The sequence below is a fragment of the Seriola dumerili genome, unplaced genomic scaffold, assembly GCF_002260705.1.
Source record: "Seriola dumerili isolate Sdu_G_001 unplaced genomic scaffold, Sdu_1.0 BDQW01000078.1, whole genome shotgun sequence".
In the NCBI taxonomy this organism is placed as follows: Eukaryota; Metazoa; Chordata; class Actinopteri; order Carangiformes; family Carangidae; genus Seriola; species Seriola dumerili.
Window position 1 is genome coordinate 1,329,070 of NW_019174333.1, and position 22,858 is coordinate 1,351,927.

The 22,858-nt window shown below is 39.3% G+C and overlaps 1 protein-coding gene across 1 annotated transcript in view; it reads right to left on the reverse strand.

The window, feature by feature from the left end:
* Window positions 1-3,953: 3,953 nt before the first annotated feature.
* LOC111220831 overlaps window positions 3,954-22,858 on the reverse strand; it is an 18,991-nt gene continuing 86 nt past the window's right edge. The window contains exons 2-7 of the mRNA XM_022744069.1: window positions 22,093-22,180; window positions 20,993-21,219; window positions 19,273-19,560; window positions 18,357-18,535; window positions 9,109-9,201; window positions 3,954-6,476 (exon numbers count right to left, since the gene is read on the reverse strand). Coding sequence (XP_022599790.1) covers window positions 6,033-6,476; window positions 9,109-9,201; window positions 18,357-18,535; window positions 19,273-19,560; window positions 20,993-21,219; window positions 22,093-22,180 — 1,319 coding nt within the window. The 3' untranslated portion in view covers window positions 3,954-6,032. The remainder of the gene's footprint in view (window positions 6,477-9,108; window positions 9,202-18,356; window positions 18,536-19,272; window positions 19,561-20,992; window positions 21,220-22,092; window positions 22,181-22,858) is intronic.

Below are 22,858 nucleotides of genomic sequence, written 5' to 3' on the forward strand. Positions count from 1 at the left end.
CCTAGAAGCTTGAAGCTTCAGAGGAGTTTTTTGACAAGATGTAGAAGTATTTCGGAGCTTTTTCAATGCTCTTGTATAAAGTATATCCTATTGGTGGTTATCAAATATGATTTTTTTTTTTTACAGGTGAGGACTGAAAAATACAAAAAATACCATGTATGATCTGATGATATGATCATGTGATCTGCCATAATTTGATCTGTCAAATGAAACCTTCTGACCATGAAGACGCTGATGTTGGTTCATTTTTAGTAACTGAACAAACATGATGAAGCAGCAGGTACAAACGCTGATGATGGAGAAAACAAAGAAAGCTCAGTAACTAATGAGATATGAGGGTTAACAGTACAGAGACATGTGGGCTAACGATATGGAAACTGTTGCCCTTATTATCTAATGTGTTATAACAGCTTATAAATAATTCATAAAGTGTTAACAAGCAAATTAATAAACTAGTTATAAACGGGCTAGTCTTATAGTAAAGCGGTACCTCATAGAGTGAGCCTGGCGTGACAGAGATCAGTGGTTTTCTATTAATCAGATATGAATCAAAGATAAGATTAAATTCAATCCCAGTAAAAGCCACTGATCTGCACTGGACTGAATTAAGCTTAATTGATTTCAGTCCCAGAAGCTGCACTCGAAAGTTCCTTTGATACTCTGTGATTGGAGGTATTAGTAAACTGCGAAGCTGCAGACATCGTTTCATGGGGTTTTCAGTATATCTTTTTTACAGAGACCAATAAGATTAACAGAGATGTGAATCTACCAGAACTGAGAGAACATTGTATTAAATCTCCCCCTGCCCACACATGGATCAGCACTCGAGCTCTGAGAGGCTTTGTGAATTAGTTGCTGTGATGTGTAATGAAACAGAAAACATCAGGCCGAGGTTGAACGGCAGAAAGTGAAATCCTTTCATGAAGCTTACGTCAGCTGTGATCACCTGAACCTATGGTTTTATTATTCCCACAGACACATGCTGAGATTCAAAGGAGGCTGGTAACCCCTCCCTGACTCAGAAGTCGAAAGTGCCTTACAAAACCGGCTTTGTAACGTCTGCTTAGGATGAAACATTTCATATCCTCTTTAAAAGCACGATACAGTGTGTTTTTCACAGAAACTGTGAATTAATTCATCTAAATGAATCTGTTGCCATTGTTTCTAAGCAGGTTTCATGGAACACAAAACCTTGTGTGCAACTTTTATTTGTGTGTTTCTCATGTGGACGATACTCAGGCCTGAATGTGATGAATGTAACCCAATAGACTACAGCTACAGCTGCAATATGCAGTTATTAAAGGAACACCCAGACATTATGGGTAATATCCTGCTTCCTTATCCTGCATTCAAGCCATGTTTAGAAGAGTGGGATGAATTATATATACAACCCATCAGTACAAGAGTGTTATCTGCACTCCTAGATTTGTTTCAATGAGCTGAATCAACTGCAAGTGTTAAGAAGAGACTCTATTTAGATTTAACTGCCAGCAATAGTGGCTTTGCAACCGTTTAGCCATTTTGTAAAGTGTTTTTAATATAAAGTGATGGTTCTTTAACCACTTTAGAAACATATATCACAGATTTAGCTGTGATAAAAATCACAGCTTTCACACGTTCCTAACTCAGAACAAAACCCCAAACCCCTCGTTAGCTTACAACATGCGACACGTGAACAGAAAGATTGTCCCTGGTTTAGTTTAGCTTAGTTCAAACACTGGAAGCAGAGTGGAAAGCTAGCCTGCCTCCATCAAAGATGCACAACTGGAACAAGCACAACCCCTTGCTAGCTTACAGCATACAACATGTGAGAAGAAACATTTTGAAGGAGTACTTTTCCTCTTTTGACAGTCTTTGTGCTACGCTAGGCTAAACACTCTCCTGGAGTTGTAGTTCCTGGCAAGGCAGCAAATACATGTGCATGTTTTCCAAGTATTTTAAAACATGTACCTTTTTTTCCACATTAGCTACTTCTACTAAAGTTTTTATTTAACTATGCGCTGGGATTTGACCCTAATGGTTTGCCGTTGATCTGCTGCCTCACCAACTACATACAGCAACTGTTTGGCATTTTTGACATCATTGTACTGCATGTTGGTTTTCTGCTATTTTATCCTTATTTTTAATCCTAATTTTAATCTTATTCTTGGTCTTGGAAGACAGGATGTAAAATATAAGAGAGGATACCTGGTTTTATAACACTGATGTGTCAAAGAGTATACCCCTGAGGCAACGAGCGGTACTACACCCCAGCTGAGGCAAACTTTGATGAAAGGATCTCACACATGAAAACACGACATGAGTCTTTACGTGTTAACTTCTTACCTACTGTGGACACGTGGTTAAAGGATCAATGCAGCGTTTTAATAGTATAAAATCTTGCATAAGCCTTGCAGTAAGAAACATATTAGTATTTTCACACTATACACATGCAGATCACATATTTTAAATATTTACAACAGTGAAAAAAAGGATGATTAAGAGTGGCCAATACTGAGATATGTGCTATGTCAGATTCCTCTCTCCACCCTGTTGTGTTAGTTATGTTTCAGTGCCATTATCATCAATATTGCTTAATATTTAATTGTAGATCCTGTGACAATATACATGTCATTAGCCAATCTAACCTACTTATCAACCTGATATTTCTATCACACAGTCACTTCTGGGAGCCTTTACTGTTGCCTTCTAGTATATATATACTGTATATACATATACATACATATGTATATATGCGTATATCTGATTAAGTCAAGAAGTCCCTGCGTGAGTAAAAGCACTGCCCTATAAAACAGCCATAGAAAATCAATAATTCAATGGCATGGAAGTAGGGTATCATAATGCTTAAAGACTCAGTCCAAACCACATTTTCCTGAATAATAAGGGAGCTAGCTAAAAGTCATTTTTTTGCAGATCACTATATTGTATTTACAATAGCTGCTACTTGTTTTTTTTTACCCATTTAAATCACAATGTGAACTTTTTTTTCTCGCTTCAAAATTAGTTAAAATTTGTGCTTTGCTTTTCCAGACAGTCTGACTGTCTGCTTTTAGCCCCCCTCAGAGGTATAGGTCGTAAATCTCTTAGACTTCCCAGGTTGACATCAATTCAGTTACAGCATGAGGTAGCCACACCGCTAATGGCTGTCAATAGGCAACAATAGCAGTGACATCTAAATGGCATCCTTGGGACACTGGAGCCTTGTTATGATGAAAACCACCCATGTTTGGTATATGGTATGTCAGTGGGTGAAGCATGTGACTGATGTTGCCGTGGATACTGCTCTGCTTCCCCAAAGGTGCAAAAGTGCTGTACTCTTTTAAGTGTGTGTGTGTGTGTGTACGTAAGTATTACAGAGTGTTTGGCCCTGTGGAGGAGAGGACATGCTTTCTGCAGCAGAGTGAGATGTCTTGCTCTCGTTCTGTGAGATGTCTTTGGTGTAAATCGGCTTCCTGTGACCTGAATTAGCCCACAGGCTCCTTCCACAGCAACGAAGGGGAGCTAATTAGTCCAGAGCAGTCGTTAGGACTGTGGGAGCTGAATCTAATCAACTCCGTCATGCTTCTCTTTAAATACATTTGAACTCGTGCCACTGCTTCCGCTCTCCCATCTGTGTTTCTGTGGTCCATCACTTAGATCTTTTCTTTCTTTATTTTCCTACAAAATGTTTTTATTGTTGATGAGCCACTGCTGATTTACCCAGATTTCAGCAATTCCTTGAAAAATAAAACTTAAACAAAAAAAAAGAGCAGATTTTCTCCAAGGATGTCATTCAGAAGCTACTTGACTACATCTGTACCACATCCAATCTCACGCACAGATGCTTAAGAGCAGTGGTTCCAGTACAATTTTGATAAAAAAGATGTTATTATATAAATAAAAACTGAAAATATAAATAATGTTTTTAAATGTTTTAAAACAAAATGATCTTCAAAAACATAAAAAATGTTTAATCCTTTCTTTGTTTTCTCATACTAAGGCCTATCAGTGTGATAAGCCAGTAACAGGAACTTTTACGTTTGTTGCCGGACCACATCATGTACTTGTTTGCTAACTAAAAGATTATATCCAGTATCAAAATGTACCGCTGGTTAGCAACAAGGTCTCTCCCCTGTCAAATAAATAAATAAAGCTTTCAGTTCATTAGTTCAATCCTGAATGTTAAATCGTTATCATTAAAATAAAAAGTGCTCTGAGAACATATTATTTAGCCTGGGGAACCGCTGCTTTACAGCTCTGCAGTAAAAAAATATTTAGTATGAACTATTAGTTATTGGGATTTAAATGCCCTTAAATCAATAAGAAGTGTAACCTGGTCACAGAGCAGCTGAATACATTTAAACTGAAGTGGTTGTAAACACATGTCCGTCCTGTGCTACACACACACTACATACTGTTACTGCTACAGTCAGTAGTAGCCTCAGTGTCACTTAATTGTACGGTGGGTTTGGATTCATAGAGCACCAGCAGTAAACGTGAGGTGAGTTATTTATATTATTTTAACCTTGAATTCGGGGTTTGTGTCCCCCTCTTTTTCATTTTCTATTTTTCATGGGCTGAGTGGACTGATGTCTCCATGCAGTTGCACTGAATGTCTAACATAGTTGGTTGCTTTGTTACGAAACACACACTCGTACACCTCTCATTATCACTTATTCGTTGCGTTCAGGGGCTGCAGGCTGAGGCTGTGTTGTTATCGCAGATTGATCCAACTGCGTCTCACTTCATTTTGGCAAAACAACGGGGCCACAATAATCAGAGCTCCGTGAGATGGATGGGGAGGGGGGGGTTAGAAGATGAAAATAGGAGGCTTTAAATCATGCAAGTCATTTATCTGTTCCCCCCCGAATGGTACCCTTATCCATCTCTGTCGTCGTCTTTCATCACTGCTCCTCACTCTCTGCGGTGTCAGTGAATCAGTCCATCTGCAAAGAGACCAAGAATCCAATTATGTTCTAGAGGGCTGTTCCAGAAGTCCTAAAAGTGTTGCACAGTCTTCTATCCAATCTTGTTTTGCTCTGACAGGGACAAAAAAAAAACAGATGAGGTCGTTTCTACAGTTTGCTGTGTTTCTCGTAGGTGTTTTCTGAGAGAGATGTGTTTTTATTTTTAGATTATGTCTTAAAATGTGGCAGATTTGACCCACGATTTCTAATAGAAAGGAAAATAACCAGCAGCACTCACACAGCACAGGAGTGGTGATATGCAATCCAGTTGAGCTTGTTTTGAGTTTGCAGGTTTTTCAGAAGGAGGTGTTTCTCATGAGCGAGTGCTGAGACAAGCACTTGTGTCTGAGTGTAGGAGACACTTTCTGACATGCTTAATAATAGAGTCTGTGTGCGGGTGGGATGAGATGCAATCACGGCGGTGTTTGTCTGATGCTGTGAGAGCAGACCAAAGTGCTGTCAGAGGCAACACGTTGAGATTCGCTCTTTGCTGCTGTTGTTAGTGGCCTCGGTCTGATTCCTCGCAGTGAACTGGCTCCACCTGTCGAACTGTCAAACTGCTGTAATTGTTTGATGACCTTTCTACAGGAGCTAAAAATTATTTCATCCCATTTAGGTGTTTAGTGCTAAGAGTGTTTCACCCTTGTCACATCATCATAACTTTGTTTTGAGCCTGTGCTTCTTTAGCCCGTTGAAGCTCGCATGCAGGCAGTCTACTCTAACGTGAGCGTTGTCCTGTAGACCTGAACTATTATATCTACTTTAATGTTTAATTTAAATGCATGCATTTTCCCTATGGATGCAAAATTGCATTGTTCTTGTTTTGATAAGAGTTTAGGTTTACTTTTTGCATCTCATTTTTCAGTGCATAGTGCAATCAATTTTGCTTTGTGCATTATGTGCAACTGCCTTTTTTATTATTTTCTCCTGGGCTACACTGGTATCCGAATCCAAGCGTGAATATTTTGTCTCAGGTGTTGTTTCAAACGCAGTGATGGAGGACTGGGTGGTGTTTGATAAGATAAGGTTCAGAAAGATGAAGAAGAGAAGAGATGAGCTAAAAAAAATCTATCCTGGTGTTTCCTCTCAGGTGCTCTGTGCTGATTCCTCTTTCTGCTCAGCTTCTCCATTCTCAGCCCCTCCCTCCATCTGGGCTGGATCCGACCCAACGGTGCCCCTGGAGGCCGTTCCCGGCGACGCGGCGCCATGCAGGCTGCCATCGGGGGTCGTAGCTGCAAGTGAGCGAGGATTGGAGGCGGGGCTGGCGCTCATGGCGGAGTCAGGGGTCCGACTGGCGCTGAGATCAGGGACGACGGTGGCCTCCAGGCTGTCTGAGTTGGCTGCCTCGGTCACGGCTGTAGGGGACACGGCGTTCAGGAGGGGTTTGTGGGAGGCGTAGGTCATCACAGCTTCAGTGTCGCTGTCTAGAGGGAGACCAGAGGTGGTGAACTCCACTCCAGAGTCGCTCATCTCCAGAAAGTTGTCTGACGTAAGAGCCTGGTAGCGGCCGGGTTTGGAAACCTCAAGGCCCTGTGGAGAGAGAGGAAGAAGGAGGGATGGGAGAGGAGAGAGGAAGGGAGGAGAAGGTCAGGAGATGAAAAGCAAGAGGAATATGAAGTTAGGAAAGGAGAGGACACAAAGCGAGATAGACAGAGAAAAAGAGGAGAGTAAAGTAAAACAAAAAGGGGAGCAGAACGAAGGAGGCGGGGGAAGGTGAAAAATAAGAGGCACAAAAAAAAGAGAAGGATGAGACAAGTACACAGTGGATTCCCCCAACAGAGAGGAGGAAGAGGAAGAACGGAGGGAAAAGAAGTGGTAAAAAAAAATTGAGGTCAGTGAAAAAGCAACATGAATAATTTATGCTCATATTTCTAGGACCATATTTATAGATTTACCTTCACTACCACACAGCCAACGCTACATGCTCCTTGTTACACAGAGACAACAGAAATGTTCAGCACATGAACGAACGATCCACAGAAGGAAAACCAGTCAGATTCACAGTGAAGGTGTTACACTGTAAAATGTAGGTTATGGACGAGAGGCTACACCTGCCTTCTCGCATTAAATATGGAGATAATGTTTCATTATTTACACAGAATGGATAAAATAACAGGATGAAACCTTATGAGGTCATATCACAGAGCATGTAGCTTCTCTGCTAACTGTTGTTTATACAGCATTTCAAAGACTATATTTCAACATGTTGTTTGCATCTGCTTCATAATGAAATATAGCAATTAAAACCTGATAAAACAATTGTTATAGGTAACCTAAGCATGTAAAAAATATTTTTTTTGCTTTTAAAAAAAAAAAAAATTATTCGGGATACAACAATGAATATAGAAATGTAGGATTGCAAGTGTTTCCATTTTTCTCTTTTATAGCAGGATCATCCCCCAGGCCCTCAAAGAACACTGTCTCTGTATAGAAAATAACACTACTAATAAATTATAATGTATAAATAAATACATCAAATATATAAAACATACAACATTCAAATACGTATAAATGTTAATTTGTAATATCTAATATAAATAAATAGAAAAGTTAGAAAGAGGAACATTATATAAAAAAAAACTAAAGAAAAAATAAAGGAAAAATCTTATTAGAAGAAATAAATAAATAAATGAATAAATAAAAGAAATTTTGTCAGGGGGGGAGAAAAGGTTAGATGTCTAGATACTGTTGGACATTTGAATCAACAAAGCTGGTAAAGTAACTGCAGTGTCCTCTGATCTTCCAAGTTAAAAGTTGACGTGATATCTGCAGAACAATCAAAGAACTCTAAGAGCTCCTCTGACTCTTCTGACCTTGACCACTTCACTTTCTTTATTCCTCTCTCTTTCAGTTTCACAGACTTTAATCTGCTCCACTGCTCAGTGCACTGTGTAAGGTTGATTGCCTTTTAATTACACTTGGCACTGAGGTGATATTATAAAGAAGGTAGTTCCTGCCAAGCAATCTCAAGTACAAAGATGGTAAATGATCTCTCTGTTCTTGAATCAGTTTCTTTATTGATATACGACTTTGTCCTGACAGTTCACAGGTGTGTTTCTAATCAAGTTTTTGGACGTCACTCAGCTGCAGCTCATTCTCATAATCGAAATTAAGACTTTATTGGCAGATATTATTGCTTCTATCTACATGTCTTATCAATAGACACTCACCTAAAAACCTGCTGTTGAAACACTTGTTTTGTTGACCCATTAGCCTGGTTTCCACTCCAGGACTAAATAGTCTAAAGCTGAGTGGAGCAGCGGATTCAGGTGATAATTCTCAGTATTTCATCACTACGAATTAACTCTTTCACATCACGCCTAAGAAAACACAGATTATAATTTCTTTAAAGACCCCTCTGGTGAAAATCAAGTGTTTAACCTTGTTAACGTCCATATGATGTTTTTATAGAATACAAGAAATATGATGAGTGAAATAATCATCAACACCATGAATGAGTGTTTCCACCTTGAACTGCAGTGAACCAATGACAGTCTCATAAATACAGATTCAGACAGCCAGGGTTTCATATGTCACAAACCTAAGGAACCAATCCTGTCAACTTGTGGGGACAGGGGGCGGGGCTAAATAAACCTGAAACCTTGTCAGAACAGAGAGACAGAGTTAGCATTAGCACAACCACTAACACTGTGTCAGCCACTGCCAGTTACAAGCTAACAAACACCATAAACAAATAAAAGATGCTAACTGTGCTAACCGTTCTGATCTGTCTGCTAGTCTCTGGTTCTGGTCTCAGACTCCTCCTCTGAGTCTGGGTCTGACTGAGGCTCAAACATGTGGCTGAGTCTCTCTGATGTTTCCTCCTCTAACCATCTTGATACTCTCTGCTCTTTCACCTGGAGAGAGCAGGTGGTGGGCGGGGATCAAGGCCTGATCCAGATTTCTCAACCAGGAAGTAAGAGGAGATGAGCTTCAGACCCAGTTTTTATGTGTGAAAACCATGTTCAACTAAATATTTTATAGTTTAAAACATGTAACTTTTAAAGAAAACTTCAAGATTTTTCTGCATTTCAGAATTTGTCTGCAAAACAGAAGTGACTTGTGTTTTTTAATGACATGCTTGTTACTGTATATGAGTGTATTTTAATGTATTAGTGTTACAGCAGCATCTTTTTGACTCTGCCTCGGTTCCACCACTGACCTTGATGGTGACCTCTGTGCTCTCCGAGGGTTTATCACACACAGACTGCGTCAGAGACTCCTCAGTGAACCTGGTGTACGCCTCATGGACCACCTGCAGACACAGACACAGACACAGACACAGACACAGACACAGACACAGACACAGACACAGACACAGACACACACACACACATATGTAGGAGGTGTGTCAAAATGGGGCCACAACAGTGTAACATCACAGCAACTGTGTTTTTGCAAACGACTAGTCTTCAAAAATACACACACACACACACACACACGCACACACACACACGCACACACGCACACACACACACACACACACACACACACACACTGCTTGAGAGGACATGAACACACACATACACACATACACACACAAGGCACAGAAAGATCTTAAATACACATATAAGAACTGAACAGGAACTTTGTATGGCGTGACTGAAAGACAAACTTTTGTATTTGTCTTCATGCTGAGGCTGGAGGTTGAGAGGAAACAGAGCCGGGGGGGCTGTAATCTTTAAAATGTGTCGCATGCTTTGAATTGCAAAATGAGAGGAGGTGAAAGATGGATGGAGGTGGTTTGAAGAGTAAAAGCAGGAGAGGTAAAAAGAGGAAACACCAAGATGGATATGATGTAGGAAAGGCGGAGCAAGTTGGAGGAAAAACTGAGACAGGTTTGAGAGAATGAGGGTAAGACATGAAGTGAGGGAGCAGAAGGAGAGATGGGATTTAAGAACAAGAAGGAACTGGTAAATATTTTAGTGGTGCCCGAGTCATGAACTAAAACTACACTGTATATGACAGGCTGTTTATTATGTGTTACCAGATATTTCATTTATAAAATCATTTATTTAGGAAATTTAAAGTTTACAGTATGTTGAAATTCATAAAACACAAGCAAAACCTTCCAGAAACATTTCACAATTTTTTTCTCTTATCTTTAACATTCACTCTTATTCAACAAGACGGATTTTCATTTACCTTGCTGCCGTACTTCCAGTTATCAATTTTCTTATCAAATTTAGTGGTCATCATCTTCTTTAATAACTTTTAAAACATATTTAAAAAAAATATCTTTTATCTTTTTGTGTGACTGGATATATATTACATATCTAGCACATTTAAAGTGTTAAAACTTATTATTATTGTTATTATTATTATAGGTATTTTACATGGAAAATGACCTGAACCATTATCTGAGTGGTTGCCAATTCATTTTCTGTCAACTGACTAAACCATTCATTGACTCATTTCATCTCTATCTGTATGGACTGTTGGGTAGTCTGATTTATAACAAAGCTTTATGGTTTCTTATTTTCTACATGTGAAAATCTTAATTTGTAAAAGCTGTCAGAAAAAAATACAATGTTCAATGTGAGCTGCCAACATTAAAGAGAAGCGGTGTTGACTAAAAATAGTCAAGTAAATGCCAACAACTTGTGTGTTGCAGGGAGCTCTACTCTGCATCATCTTTTGCTGAGTGAAAGAAGTGGGAGGAAGAGAGGGTGGCGAGATAAGTATGAGCAACAAGACAGACAAGTGAGGAAAAAAAGTGAGACACAGGAGATTTAAAGTGAAAGAATGAGAAGAAAAGAGAAGAAGTGAGGCAGGTGATAAAAATATAGAGAGCAGAGAGGCGAGGCGACCAACGGAGAGGAAGATGGATTGAAGAAAATGAACAGAGAGGTAGAGAGACATGAAGATCAAGAGGGGGACTCTGGAGAGAGAGTGAGAGAGAGAGAAGGAGAGGGAGTCAGGTGGAGAGAGATGCGACTGATCTAAGTTTCACGCCGGTCTCTGGGGTTAAGTCCCGGTGCGTCGCTGACATCCTCTCACACGTGTTCGTCTGTTCTCAGATCTACGAGGAAATCCATAACGTGTCAGAGCGACCGACTTCAAGGGCAACTGCTGTCATCTCAACCTCCGCTGTCAGCACACAAACACACACACACACACACGCACACACACAAAGCTCAGACACACACACACACACACAAGAATTTAAATGCACATATTAAGCATTAGCAGACACGTACATTATACTGCTGTATGAGCATTTACACAAACTTGAGGATACACAAACACACTCAGATAAGACCGCACACAGATACATACAGTGAGTGGGAGATATAACGACCTGCTGCTTTAACATTTATTCTATAGTGATCAGTAAAATGACATAACAGTGTGACTAATCTTCCTGTATTTTTACTGGTAAATGAAATAACTACTGTTTTTTATGATCACTGGTTACCAAGTTAGCGTTTACTAGTCATGTCTCACTTTTAATAGTTACCTCTTTAAGAAGCATGAATATTTATGTACAGAAGCGTGTAGCCCTGAGCCCCCGGCCGGCATTCATACACAGTCCAGTCATAAACCAGGTTTATACCCAGTCTGTTTGGAAAAAAAAAGTCTCTAATTTCCACTTTTGCAGTCCAGCCAAAAATGCGTAAAAAAAAAAAAATCCAAATATGTAATTAAAAAAGTTGAGCGTCTCTTATCAGTGTTGGTCAAGCAAGTCTCAAGTCCTCTCCTCTGCCAGCAGGTCAAAGTTTTCACTTATTCAATGAAATATCTCAACATCTACACAATGGACTGAGCACGACCAGTTATGAGGGAATGTCTGCATACAGTAACTATAAAACTAGATTCAGGCATGTTTTTGCTGATTCCTAAACTTTTCATCTAAATTCCAAATTGTACTTCCAATCCAATATTTTGTTTTATGACTAAAAGTATTCAAATTTTCAGCTGTAATATTTGGGGATAAATGTAAAAACAGCACGCCATGGTGAGAGTAACACAATGTCATGTCACAGGTTTATCTACTTCTTTAGCATCACTTAAAAACAAGAATACAAACAGCATTTAACACAGAAACTAGACAAACACACACACACATATACAAAAAAACACACACATCCTGGGCAAGTAGCTGATTATGCAGAAATAATTCTTATAGCGAAGAATAAATCTATTGGTAGTTGTAAAGAAAAGCTGCTCATACAGGTTAATCATTACTGCCCTTAACACAGACACCACACACAAAGCACAAAGACCCACATCAGATATTTACCTTGTAATTCACCCACACAGTAAAACAACACTGAGGTAAGAAATATGTGCATGTGTGCGCCGCTTGTCTAGCTGAATGTTAAACACAGCAGTGAAGCTACGGCGTTCTCAGTTATCATAAGCACAGTGTTTATGAGTAACTGGAGAGCTCGGTCCAGGCTGTTAATCAGCAGTGAAGGAGAGAACAGGAGGAGAGAAAGAGTTAGAGAGGGAGAGAGAGTGGAGAAAATGAGCGGCACGAATATTCCACTAATGTTGAGTAGAAAGACTCTCTCAAATATATTTACCCGGCTGGTTTTACACACACACCAACACTGAGGAGATAGAAACCATCTCAACAGGTCATTTAGTCGCTTTGCTGAAGTTTAAAATGTCGTTTTCTCAAAGCAAGTGAAAAGCCCTGACCTCCTCTCTCTTAATGGGATGTAGTCAAGCAGAAGCAGCTGAGATTTTCACTTGTTTTAACAAATACTGGATTAAATGACTTGTTGAAATGGACTTTTTTTTTTTTTTTTTCAGTTTGCACCCTGACCTGGGTCAAATCTGAGTCCTGAATCCTTGAGGACAGTTCTCACACTTGATCGAACAAAAACAGGTTTTACAATCAAGCGCTGGCACATAAATGACCTCTTATTGCCTTCACCTGAGCTGTAACACTGGTGTTGATCTTTAGGGGAGACTGGGGACGGTTGCAACAAGTCTTGTTTCTCCGATCAGAAACACGCTAGAGTGATGACACTCACTGCACATGCTCAGTTAGACCCTCCTCCCACCAGTAAGACATCAGGCATATTCAACACCTTCTGCTGCATTTATTGAAAACTAGAACCCCCTCCTGGTGGTCGTCTGCCTCCTCCACTCAGACTAGTTTCAGGTCACATCCCTGTTTATCCAGAGTCAGAGAAAATATGAACCGTTTGTGTGAAATTTTGTCATAATTGAGTAATGGCTAAAAAGTGTTTTGTGAGGTCACTGTGACCTTGACCTTTGACCTTTGACCACTTAAATCTAATCACTTCATCCTTGAGTCCAAGAGAATATTTGTGCCAAATTTGACAAAGTTCCATCAAGGCGTTACTGAGAAAAGCAAAAGTTAATTAGTGAAATTTAATGTATTTTTTATATGTTGCAACCGTCCCTTGAGTTGGGGTCAGTTACATCTTCACTCTTCCATTCAAACAAATATTGTGAATGACATGTCAAATGTAATCATCTTTAAATGGGATGGGTAATTAGCAGATGGATGTAAGTTTAATATATAAAAGTTTGGTTAGTGTCTGAGTAACACAAAAAGTGTTGCAACAGTCCCAGTTTCTCCTACATCGACCGAGTATTACAAAATACTTAAATTGAGTATTTATAGTTCTGCCACCTAATATTAACAGATTGTATAATCTTGTACATATCTTGTATACATAGAGGAATACTGTAGCTCAGCTCAGTCACATAGATACTGAAGAGTCTGTGAGGATCACAGAGACAGTTTGTCCCAAGTCGTGGTGCCAGATTCACTTCAAGTAATTCATTGATTTTTGTTGTCAAATTAGGTCTCTGATCAACTTGTGCTTGTTCATTAAGATCGATAGCAGTTTCTCCCCAGATTCACTCAGTGTGCCGGTGCCCAATATCTTTAATGGCTTTGTATATTAATACTGAGCACACATCATCAATAATCTTGTCACATAACAGCAAAGTTGATCAAGGAACTCATTTGCCACAGAAGCAGCACATTTCTCTAGACACCGATATGAAGGAGGGAAGAGCAGGAAAAAAAAGGAAGAGGAAGAAGCCAGAACACAATTCTCTCACCAAGAAGAGGCTCCGTTTGAGGCTCCTTAAAGTGAGAGGGAGAAAACGCAACGCACAGGCAACAGCGTTAGCTGGGCCACCAATCAGAGACATCCAGCTGTGAGTATTAAAGGCCTTGTCTCCACAGCAGCATTTTGAATTCACTCAGCAGTTTGTAACTGAACCAAGATGCACCATAAAAACATCAGAAACATTTATCAGACGCCTCATTCCTCAGATTCTTAAATATTAAATGAACATAAAATAAATACAAACATCCAGACAAAACACATACAGACATTAACACATGACCCTGAAGAAGGTAGGTAATTATATACCTACATACAGAACATATATACTGTAGATGCTTTGATTTTGTGTTTGTTCCTGTTCAGACCCGGTATTAACATCCATCCTGAGCACCCAAGATGCATTGGGGACACTTTTGAGTTCTGATCACTCAGACCACATTCGGAGGCGGTCTGGGCCACATGTTGACACATTCTTTTAGCAGTGTGAGTGAAAATGCGTCCTGGACCACACTGAAGGACCAACTACTCAGCTGACGTCCTCTGTCACAGTCTGATTAGTCCCAACACAGCTTCATAATGAACGGAAACTATTTTACTTTTTCAAATGAACAAAACTTTATATCATTGTAAGAGCTGTGTGCAGCGCATTGATTCGCCATCTCGACAGTGCCTGACTCCGCCCCTACCTCTCGGCTAATCCAAAAATGGTCGAAGAGGAGGGGCGCATGTGGAGCAGAGACTTTGGTGCATGACAGTTTGGCAAGCATACACCCACCTGTCACTCAAAGAGGCCACACCCTCAATTCTCCATCACTTTAAGCCTTGATAAAATGTAAACAGGTGAGTTATATAAACAGGTGTCATGAAGGAGGAAATTAGCTCTAGAGACCAAAACTGTTTTTGTACCAGGCTGTAAACATGTTTATTTCTGCTGTAAAGTTGGACATTTTAACATGGGAGTCTATGGGGATTGACTCACTGTTGGAGCCAGAGCCTAGTGGTCATTAGAGGAACTGCAGGTTTTTGGTTCTTCAGTGTTGATGCTTCATTTTTCAGCCTCTGAAGTTGATGCTTGGTCAGTTCACAAGTGCTTTAAAATGCGTCTTGATTGACCACTTGAAATCGGATATCACTCCCCACTTTATATGCAAATAAACAAGTATGCGTTGTTGTTTTTAGCCAATCAGACAGATGGGTGAGAGAGAGAGACAAAGAGAGATAGAGAGACAGAGAGAGAGGCACGGAGGGGTTAAATGAATCAATGCACTACAATTAAATCATCTGAAACAGTAAAATATTTCCGGTTCATTATACACTTTGTTGGGACTAATCAGACTGTGACAGAGGACGTCAGTGGAGTAGTTGGTCCTTCAGTGTGGTCCAGGACGCATTCACATTCACACTGCTAAAAGAATGTGGCTTCATGTGGTCCAGACCACCTCTGAATGTGGTCTGAGTGATCAGAACTCAAAAGTGTCCAATAAAATTCACACCTGAACTTAGAGCTGACCACTGCTGATCAGATCACCTGAGGCAGAAGTTAATACCAGGTCTGAACAGGTCTGAACTGGGTCTATGGTACAAATCCAACTATTCATGTCTTTGCTGTGTAATTCCAGTGTGTGTCTTTAATATGATATCTATATCTAAATTAGAATTTAGGATGACACAGTGAATCAGCTGCAACACACAGTGACAGGGAAAAAGAGAGAACAGAGATAAACATAAGTAACATCAATGTGACATCACAGACAAATACAAAATATTCATCAGTCTAGATAAACTGTAGAGATAGAAAACACCATTTCTCTAAGATAAGTGAAATGTATGATATGAGACAGCTGGATTTTATCAGGGTCAGATACAGTCAGGCTGATTCTGATTAATAGAATCTGAAACATTTTATTCTCCATCTCCGAACGACTCATCTCTCTGTTTACAGTGAGAGATTCATCTGTCTGCAGTGGGTTTCTAATTGGTTCATAAATTCAATCAGTTTAAAAGATCATTTAGTGAAGATGCTGGTTGGGGAAGATGATGCTAACTGTCAGCTCAGCTCTTTCTAATGATGCAGTGAAGTAGTCAATCATCAGTTAGGGAAAACAATGCTCTCAGATTTGACTTAAATCCTATGAAGAATATTTAGCTTGTTTACATCAGTTTCAAATTATAGATGTCTAAAATAACCATATTTTTAATTACATCAAAATGCTAAATTAACTTTTTGATTAGATGAGACAGATTGATTTTTAATTCTAACAGGTTTTTTTTTTTTTATGAAACTCTCACTTCATTCTTGAATTGAACCACCATCCCTTGGAAGAGCAATCAATTCCTGAGCCTGGTGTTTAGGTGTTTGCTATGTGTGAGTCATCTGTTTGTAATGGCTTTTTAATTGGTCCATAAATTCAGTTGGTTAACAAATGCCCAACTGGGGATGCTTGATGGATGGTTGTGTTGACAGAAGGGTTAACTGTCACCTCCACTAAATCATCCAATCAGTCAGTTAAAGAGCCAGTATTGAGCAGGTGAGGAATTCAAAAAGCCAATTGGAAAACAATCAATGTTTTTTTATTAAGTTCCTGTCCACCAACACAGCCCCGCGAGAACCCTCATAACCCATTCATAATTGAAGGGTTTCATTCAAAAGTGACATTTCAAGTCTGAGTAATGACAGAACCTTGACAGGCTCAAATATATGGAGTCATAGGAGTGCCATAAAAAATAATGAATCTGTAAAAGAATGAGAAAAAAATGTGAAAATATATATTTCTCTTTATATTTCCACATTTAAAATTTACTTAGTTATTCCATTTTTTATTCCTCTTTATATTTCCATATTTATTTTCTTTTTTCTTTTTATTTTTCATTCTTTTACAGTTTTATTCCTTTTTAAGGCACTCCTATGACTCCATGCCAATGGCATTTAACACAAAATGACAGTTAATAAAAACATAGTGGTGCTAAACTAAGTTACAGGGTGCTTTATTTTCTAGAAAAAAAGTCAGTGGTAAAAAAAATTACTAATTTATTTAACAAAAATTGAAAAGAGCATTGTCATTTATTGACTAATCATCAAGCGCAAAAATATTTTGGTGGCAAAATCCTTTAATTGTCTGCAGGAACACCGCCTGCTGCAGGGCTTGAGAATGCAACTTGTGCTTCATTAAAAACGACAAATGTGGCATTTTAGACAATAAAAATGTTCAGCTCATTGACAGCAGGTCTAGTGCAGCACATAACTGCAATAATATTTCAAATGTGGATACAAGCAGTATGTTTCTCCCTCTGGCACCATTATTTTGAAAAATCCCATTAGGCACTTTTCAAAATTTAAAGGTGGCCGTATTTTACCACAGAGTTTTACCCACAGGACAGATTTCAATGATTTTGCAATTTAATCCTATGTTTAAGACTATGAGGATGTCACAACTCTTAAATTTCCTCAGAGCTTTATTTGTGCAATTTCTAACATGTAATGTGAAAAATTCTGCATAAAACACAATGTATTTGCAAACCATTTATTATAAATGATGTATCAACTTGTTCACTTGTCTTGACATTAGCTCAGTAGGCTAATTCACTAGCTTTTTGGTGAGTATAATTTTTTTTTGCAAATAATATTTTTGGGGAATTATACTTTCATTTCATTTTTTATAGTGTACTAAATTTAATCTTCTAAATTGTTAAAATGTTTGATTTGAGAAAATATTGGATGAACTTATTGCAAAAATAATATTTCCTTGACCAAAATGGTGGCCATCTTGAATTTTCGAGTGGCTAACGTGTTTTACCAAAAGAGCAATACCCAAGGCGGATTTGTGCCAAGTTTGCATTTGTATCCACATTTGAAAGATTTCCCTGAAATATACAGTTATCTGCTGTGCTATCCTAATAATGACAAGTTCACAAACAAGAAGTGACAGATATCCTGGAGTCGGTGGAAGGAGAATGTTCGACAGTAAAAGAAAAAAAAAAAAGACCCACAGAGAAAATACAAGAAGTATCATGTTTGCCCTCAGTCGTGTTGATGTCTAAAATCTGGCTGTAACCATGTGAGCTGGGTCCAACACAGTAGGGGAGGAAGTCGACCAGCTGACCATCCTGACTCCCACAGCAGGAGCAGAACCCTCCTCTAGCTTTTCTCAGCCAACACACAAACACAAACACAGACAGACGGACAGACACACACACACACACACACACACACACCTCTTTACCAATGACAAACACTAGCTTTTCCTACTAGCCCACCGCTCCACCAGAGTCAGGTCTTATTCCCAACAACGTCCCTCACTCACAGAGCGAAAATGCAGAGTGACGGTAAAAAGCATCAGGTGGGTGTTACCTGTCTGAAAGCCTCGCCATCTCCCTTCCCAGCCTGCTGAGCAATGAGCATCAGCTTCTTGTTCTTTTCGTTCCTCTTGTGCACCTTATAGATGCAGGACAGCAAACACACCAGCAGCATGAAGGCGATCAGGCCCAGCATGGAGAGGACAGCCACTGTCAGGGGAGGCAGTTTATAGGCTGGACAAGGACCAAGAGACAAACAAGCACAAGTCATAAGCCTTCTGTAACTGCTGAGGAGGACCTGCATTATGAATATACTGACTGTCTAACTTGCTCTCTTTTTAAAACTAAATCTTGTTTTAACTCTACAACCCCTACAGGTCCACATAACTGAAGCCTGGTGTATAAACAGATAAAGAATTAAAATATAATACAACACAACTGTAACAACTTCATAGAAGAAACATTAATTACCACTTGCCTGGCAGGCTGTTTACAGGTCCTGTAAATATATTTGAATTAAGCAAAAAATAACGTAAAGAAGAAAAAAAGTGATGAACCTGGCAGAACGCACTTGTTGTTCAATTTCCAATTGTGACTGCGAAGTTAAAAGCATTAAACAACAAGTTCGTCCCAGCCAGGTTCATTACCTGTTACTGTCCCCTGGAAACACTCCCGTTGTGTTGTATTTGCAGCTCATGTGGTGTCAAACTGATGAAGATGTTTTCTGAATTAGTTTGGTTTTGTTTTAAAATGTGCGTCTGATCTGTGTCTGCTGACACTCACGATCTCATTTGTTTGCCTTTATGCTATTGGTGTAAACCCTTTGAATAAACACTATCTACACTTCATTACATGAGAAATCACAGTTTATGCTTGTTCGGTAGAAAATAGTGTTTAGTTTGTTACCCTGTTAGCTCCTAGATTAGAAGTAATACATCGTCTTGATCATTTAAACGTGTCATCTCTCTTACCCTCCACCTCTATGTAGACATGAGCCACAGGAAACCCAGCCAGGTCTGTCAACTTGAAGACACCCGTGTCGGCCACGCGGACCTTCTTCATGATGAGCTCCGACCCCTCCACGGTCAGCCTGCCCTCCAGCTGAGGGTCTAGCGGCGTCACCAGAACCCCCTGGTCCAGGATGACCCGGTCCTGATTGTCTGATTTGGGCCTGTAGACGATGTTGAGGTTGGACTGGTGCAGGTAGAGTTTCATCTTCAGGTTTCCTCCATAGGAGAGGTGCATGAAGTTCTGGTGTTCTGTGGAGGAGGAATGCAAACACAAGTACAGAATATATGATGCTTTTATTATTGATTGATTGATTTATTGCTGAACAAACATGATAATCAGAAAGTGACATAAAATACATAGTGACAAAGAACAGTGACAGTTGATGTGAGATAAAATGAGGTTTAGTGGTCAAGGTTTAATTATGTTGAGTGTTTTTGTGGGTTGTGTGTGTGTGTGTGTGTGTGTGTGTGCGCGCGTGTGTGTGTGTGTGTGTGTGTGTGTGTGTGTAGTGGGATGTTCAAATGAGAGTCTATATAAAATATATAAATAAGTAAACAAACAACAACAATAATAATATATTAAAAATTAAAAAAATTAAATGTATTGATTTAATGCATTTTATTTTTTGCTGTCTTTGCCAAGCACTTTTTTACATAGTTTTTGAAAAGTTTTAAAGTTTTTTTCAAGTATATACACGGACAGTATCACAATAATAATCAATAACACAATAATAATAATAATAATAATAATAATAATAATAATAATGTAATAATATATCATAAGAATAATCATGATGATAATTATTTTATTTATGTAATGAAGATTGGGGAGGGGGGCCCCAGCCTGACCACCCAGTGCCACAATCAGGGGCCCATGCAGCAGACAGTCGGGTGCATTTAGACACATTTCCTGGGGTTTACCCTTTTGGAAGTCTGATTTCTCTGCCCGGCAAATGAGTGAACACTGAACAACTAACAGCTAATGATGCTAGCTGTTCACTACTAGCCATAACAGCATGAACAGCTGATTATAAGCACACACTCTGTAGATCTGATAACATGGAGCCCATGATGTACATCTTCATCGCTCGGAAAATACACTGTTAGTTTGTAGATTTACATGATACAAGTTTTAGCCATGATGGCTGGAGCAATAATTGTTCAGTTGGTCCATGATTTTTGGTCCAGACTGAAATATTTCAACTAAAAAAATTATAATAGTAATGGTCACTATCTGAATCTTAAGGACTTTGGTTACCACCTGACCTCTAGTAACCCCAGCTGGATGGCAGTTATGGTTTTGAATTTAATTTATATTCATATTTAAGCCATATCTCCGTCTTCAGATATAATATTCTACTCTATAACCTTCATTAAAGTCTATGTATTCTTGATGTATTTTTATCTACATTCTGTGGCACCTTCGTGTCCCTGCCGGCAGGTTTAACCTCATTTTACATACATTAAATAAAGACTTATGACCTCTACTGAGATTAAGGCATTAAATATTTCTACATTCAAGAATGAGATAAAGTAGACAGTGACTCTAGGCCTAGATGAAATTTTGCAATGTGAGAAACAAAAAAAACAAGCACTGCATTTTGATGACAAAGTAAAACAAGTAACACATACTCAAATGATATTGACTGATCAGTCATTGATCAGTCCGATCACTCCCTACCTCTGACATTCAGGCAGTTCCTCCTCCTGACTTTACCCTCACGGTCCAGCACTGTGAAGCTCCCCTCATCCGTCATCCTGACCGAGTGCAACGTCACCCGTTTCTCCGACACACTGAGGCGTCCCACGTATTCTTCCGCCGTCAACCCCGTCTGATTGTACAGCACCCTGGGCGGAGGCTCTGTAGTTTGCTGCATCTCTGTTTGATTGGCCTGAACCAGACTGGGCCTTGAGATGAGAACAGATGTTACCCAAACTAACACATCAGCAATCAGTGTAAATCCTGCTCAAACCAATCAGTAATGTCACAGCAACTGTTGTGAACACCTGTTGTGACTTCACTGATTAGAGTGTGGACAGAGGTTTGACCCAACAGTTAAACCCAGATAGCAAAATACGTCCGGCCCAAACATGGGCCACATGCTTGATTTCTTCTGGCCCAGTACTCGCCTGGTTCTGGGGCCCGAATCTCGGACGCTACTTCCAGATCTGGACCAATTCTGGTGCACACACAGAAAATGTTAACAGCCGGAATCTGCCCAGATGTGGAAGAATATGGGCCAGACTTGGGGCGAGGACCCAGGCATGTGTTGGGCCAGAAATTTCATTTTGCTGTTTGGGAAGCATCTTTTTTAGTTCATTCAACAAAGACTGTACAGATTACCATTGTTACATAACAACATACAATGCAACAGATTTAATGCATATACGTCTGACTAATGCTAGCATTAGCAAGCACCACCTTTTAAATATAGGTCAAAACAGCTAAATATTCTGTAATCAACATGAAAAACCCAAACACCGAAAAAGTCTATGCAAAATTGAGAAAGATGATTTCCACAAAGGTATTTCAATTCCTGATTTCCATTTATAATCACATCAAGAAAAAACAGATAACAGTTTGTTTTGTTGTTTTCCGTTTTTTACTATCAAAACAAAAAATGGTAAACAGGTTGCTTTCCCTTTTTTTTTTCTAAATGGTAAATGATTTTGGTTTGCTCATTTCAAAACAAAAATTTGTTGGCCGCTAAGTACACAGACCCATGTTGATTACAGGTTACTGAATCTTTTTTCTTTCTGTGCTGCTTTCACTGACCATACCTGAACTCCAGAGTGATGGGGCCATCAACTTGGTTCAAGTGGATGTAGTAGCTTTCTCCATACTTCACCACTTGCTCCACAGCGCAGTCTGATCAACAGGACAAGAGGAAATGAAGGTAAAATCAGGAATTATGAGTTGAAAATCATTGTGTGCAAAATAAACTCTGTTGTTGAGAAGAGTATCAATGATGAGAGAGTCTTATCGTTGCTTGTACGATTCCTAAACGTTAAAATCGTCAGGAGCTATCTGTAAGTTTTGCTATTGCTACAAAGCTAACGTTACCATTAGAAGTTGTGTACTTACCAGTCTAGAACAAATGCTGCGCTCCGGAGCTGTCTCCAGTGGTAGAAAGCAACTCTCTTGTTTTGCCTCTATGTCTATCACTTCCTTTCTTCTACTGAAGTTAGCATGCTAACTAGCTAGAACCAGCCTGTCTTGTCACTTTCCGATAATGAGTGACTGAACGGTCCAGTCTGAAGACGTAGCTGCTCAGAGGAAGTATTATAACCTCTTGTCTTGTAAACACAACAATGGCTGAAGCTCTTGCCAAGACTGGTAAGTAAACAACTGTCAATGCTAATGTTAGCTTTGTAGCAATAGCAAAACTTACACATAGCTTGTTTAACAGAATCTTCTGTTTTATCTATCTAGTCTAAACTCTGGTTTAAATCATGTCACAAATGACTAAATGTTTTTATGAAAATATTACACATTATTTTATTATTATTGTAGACCTATGTGTGTCCTAAATCCTCTGAATGCACC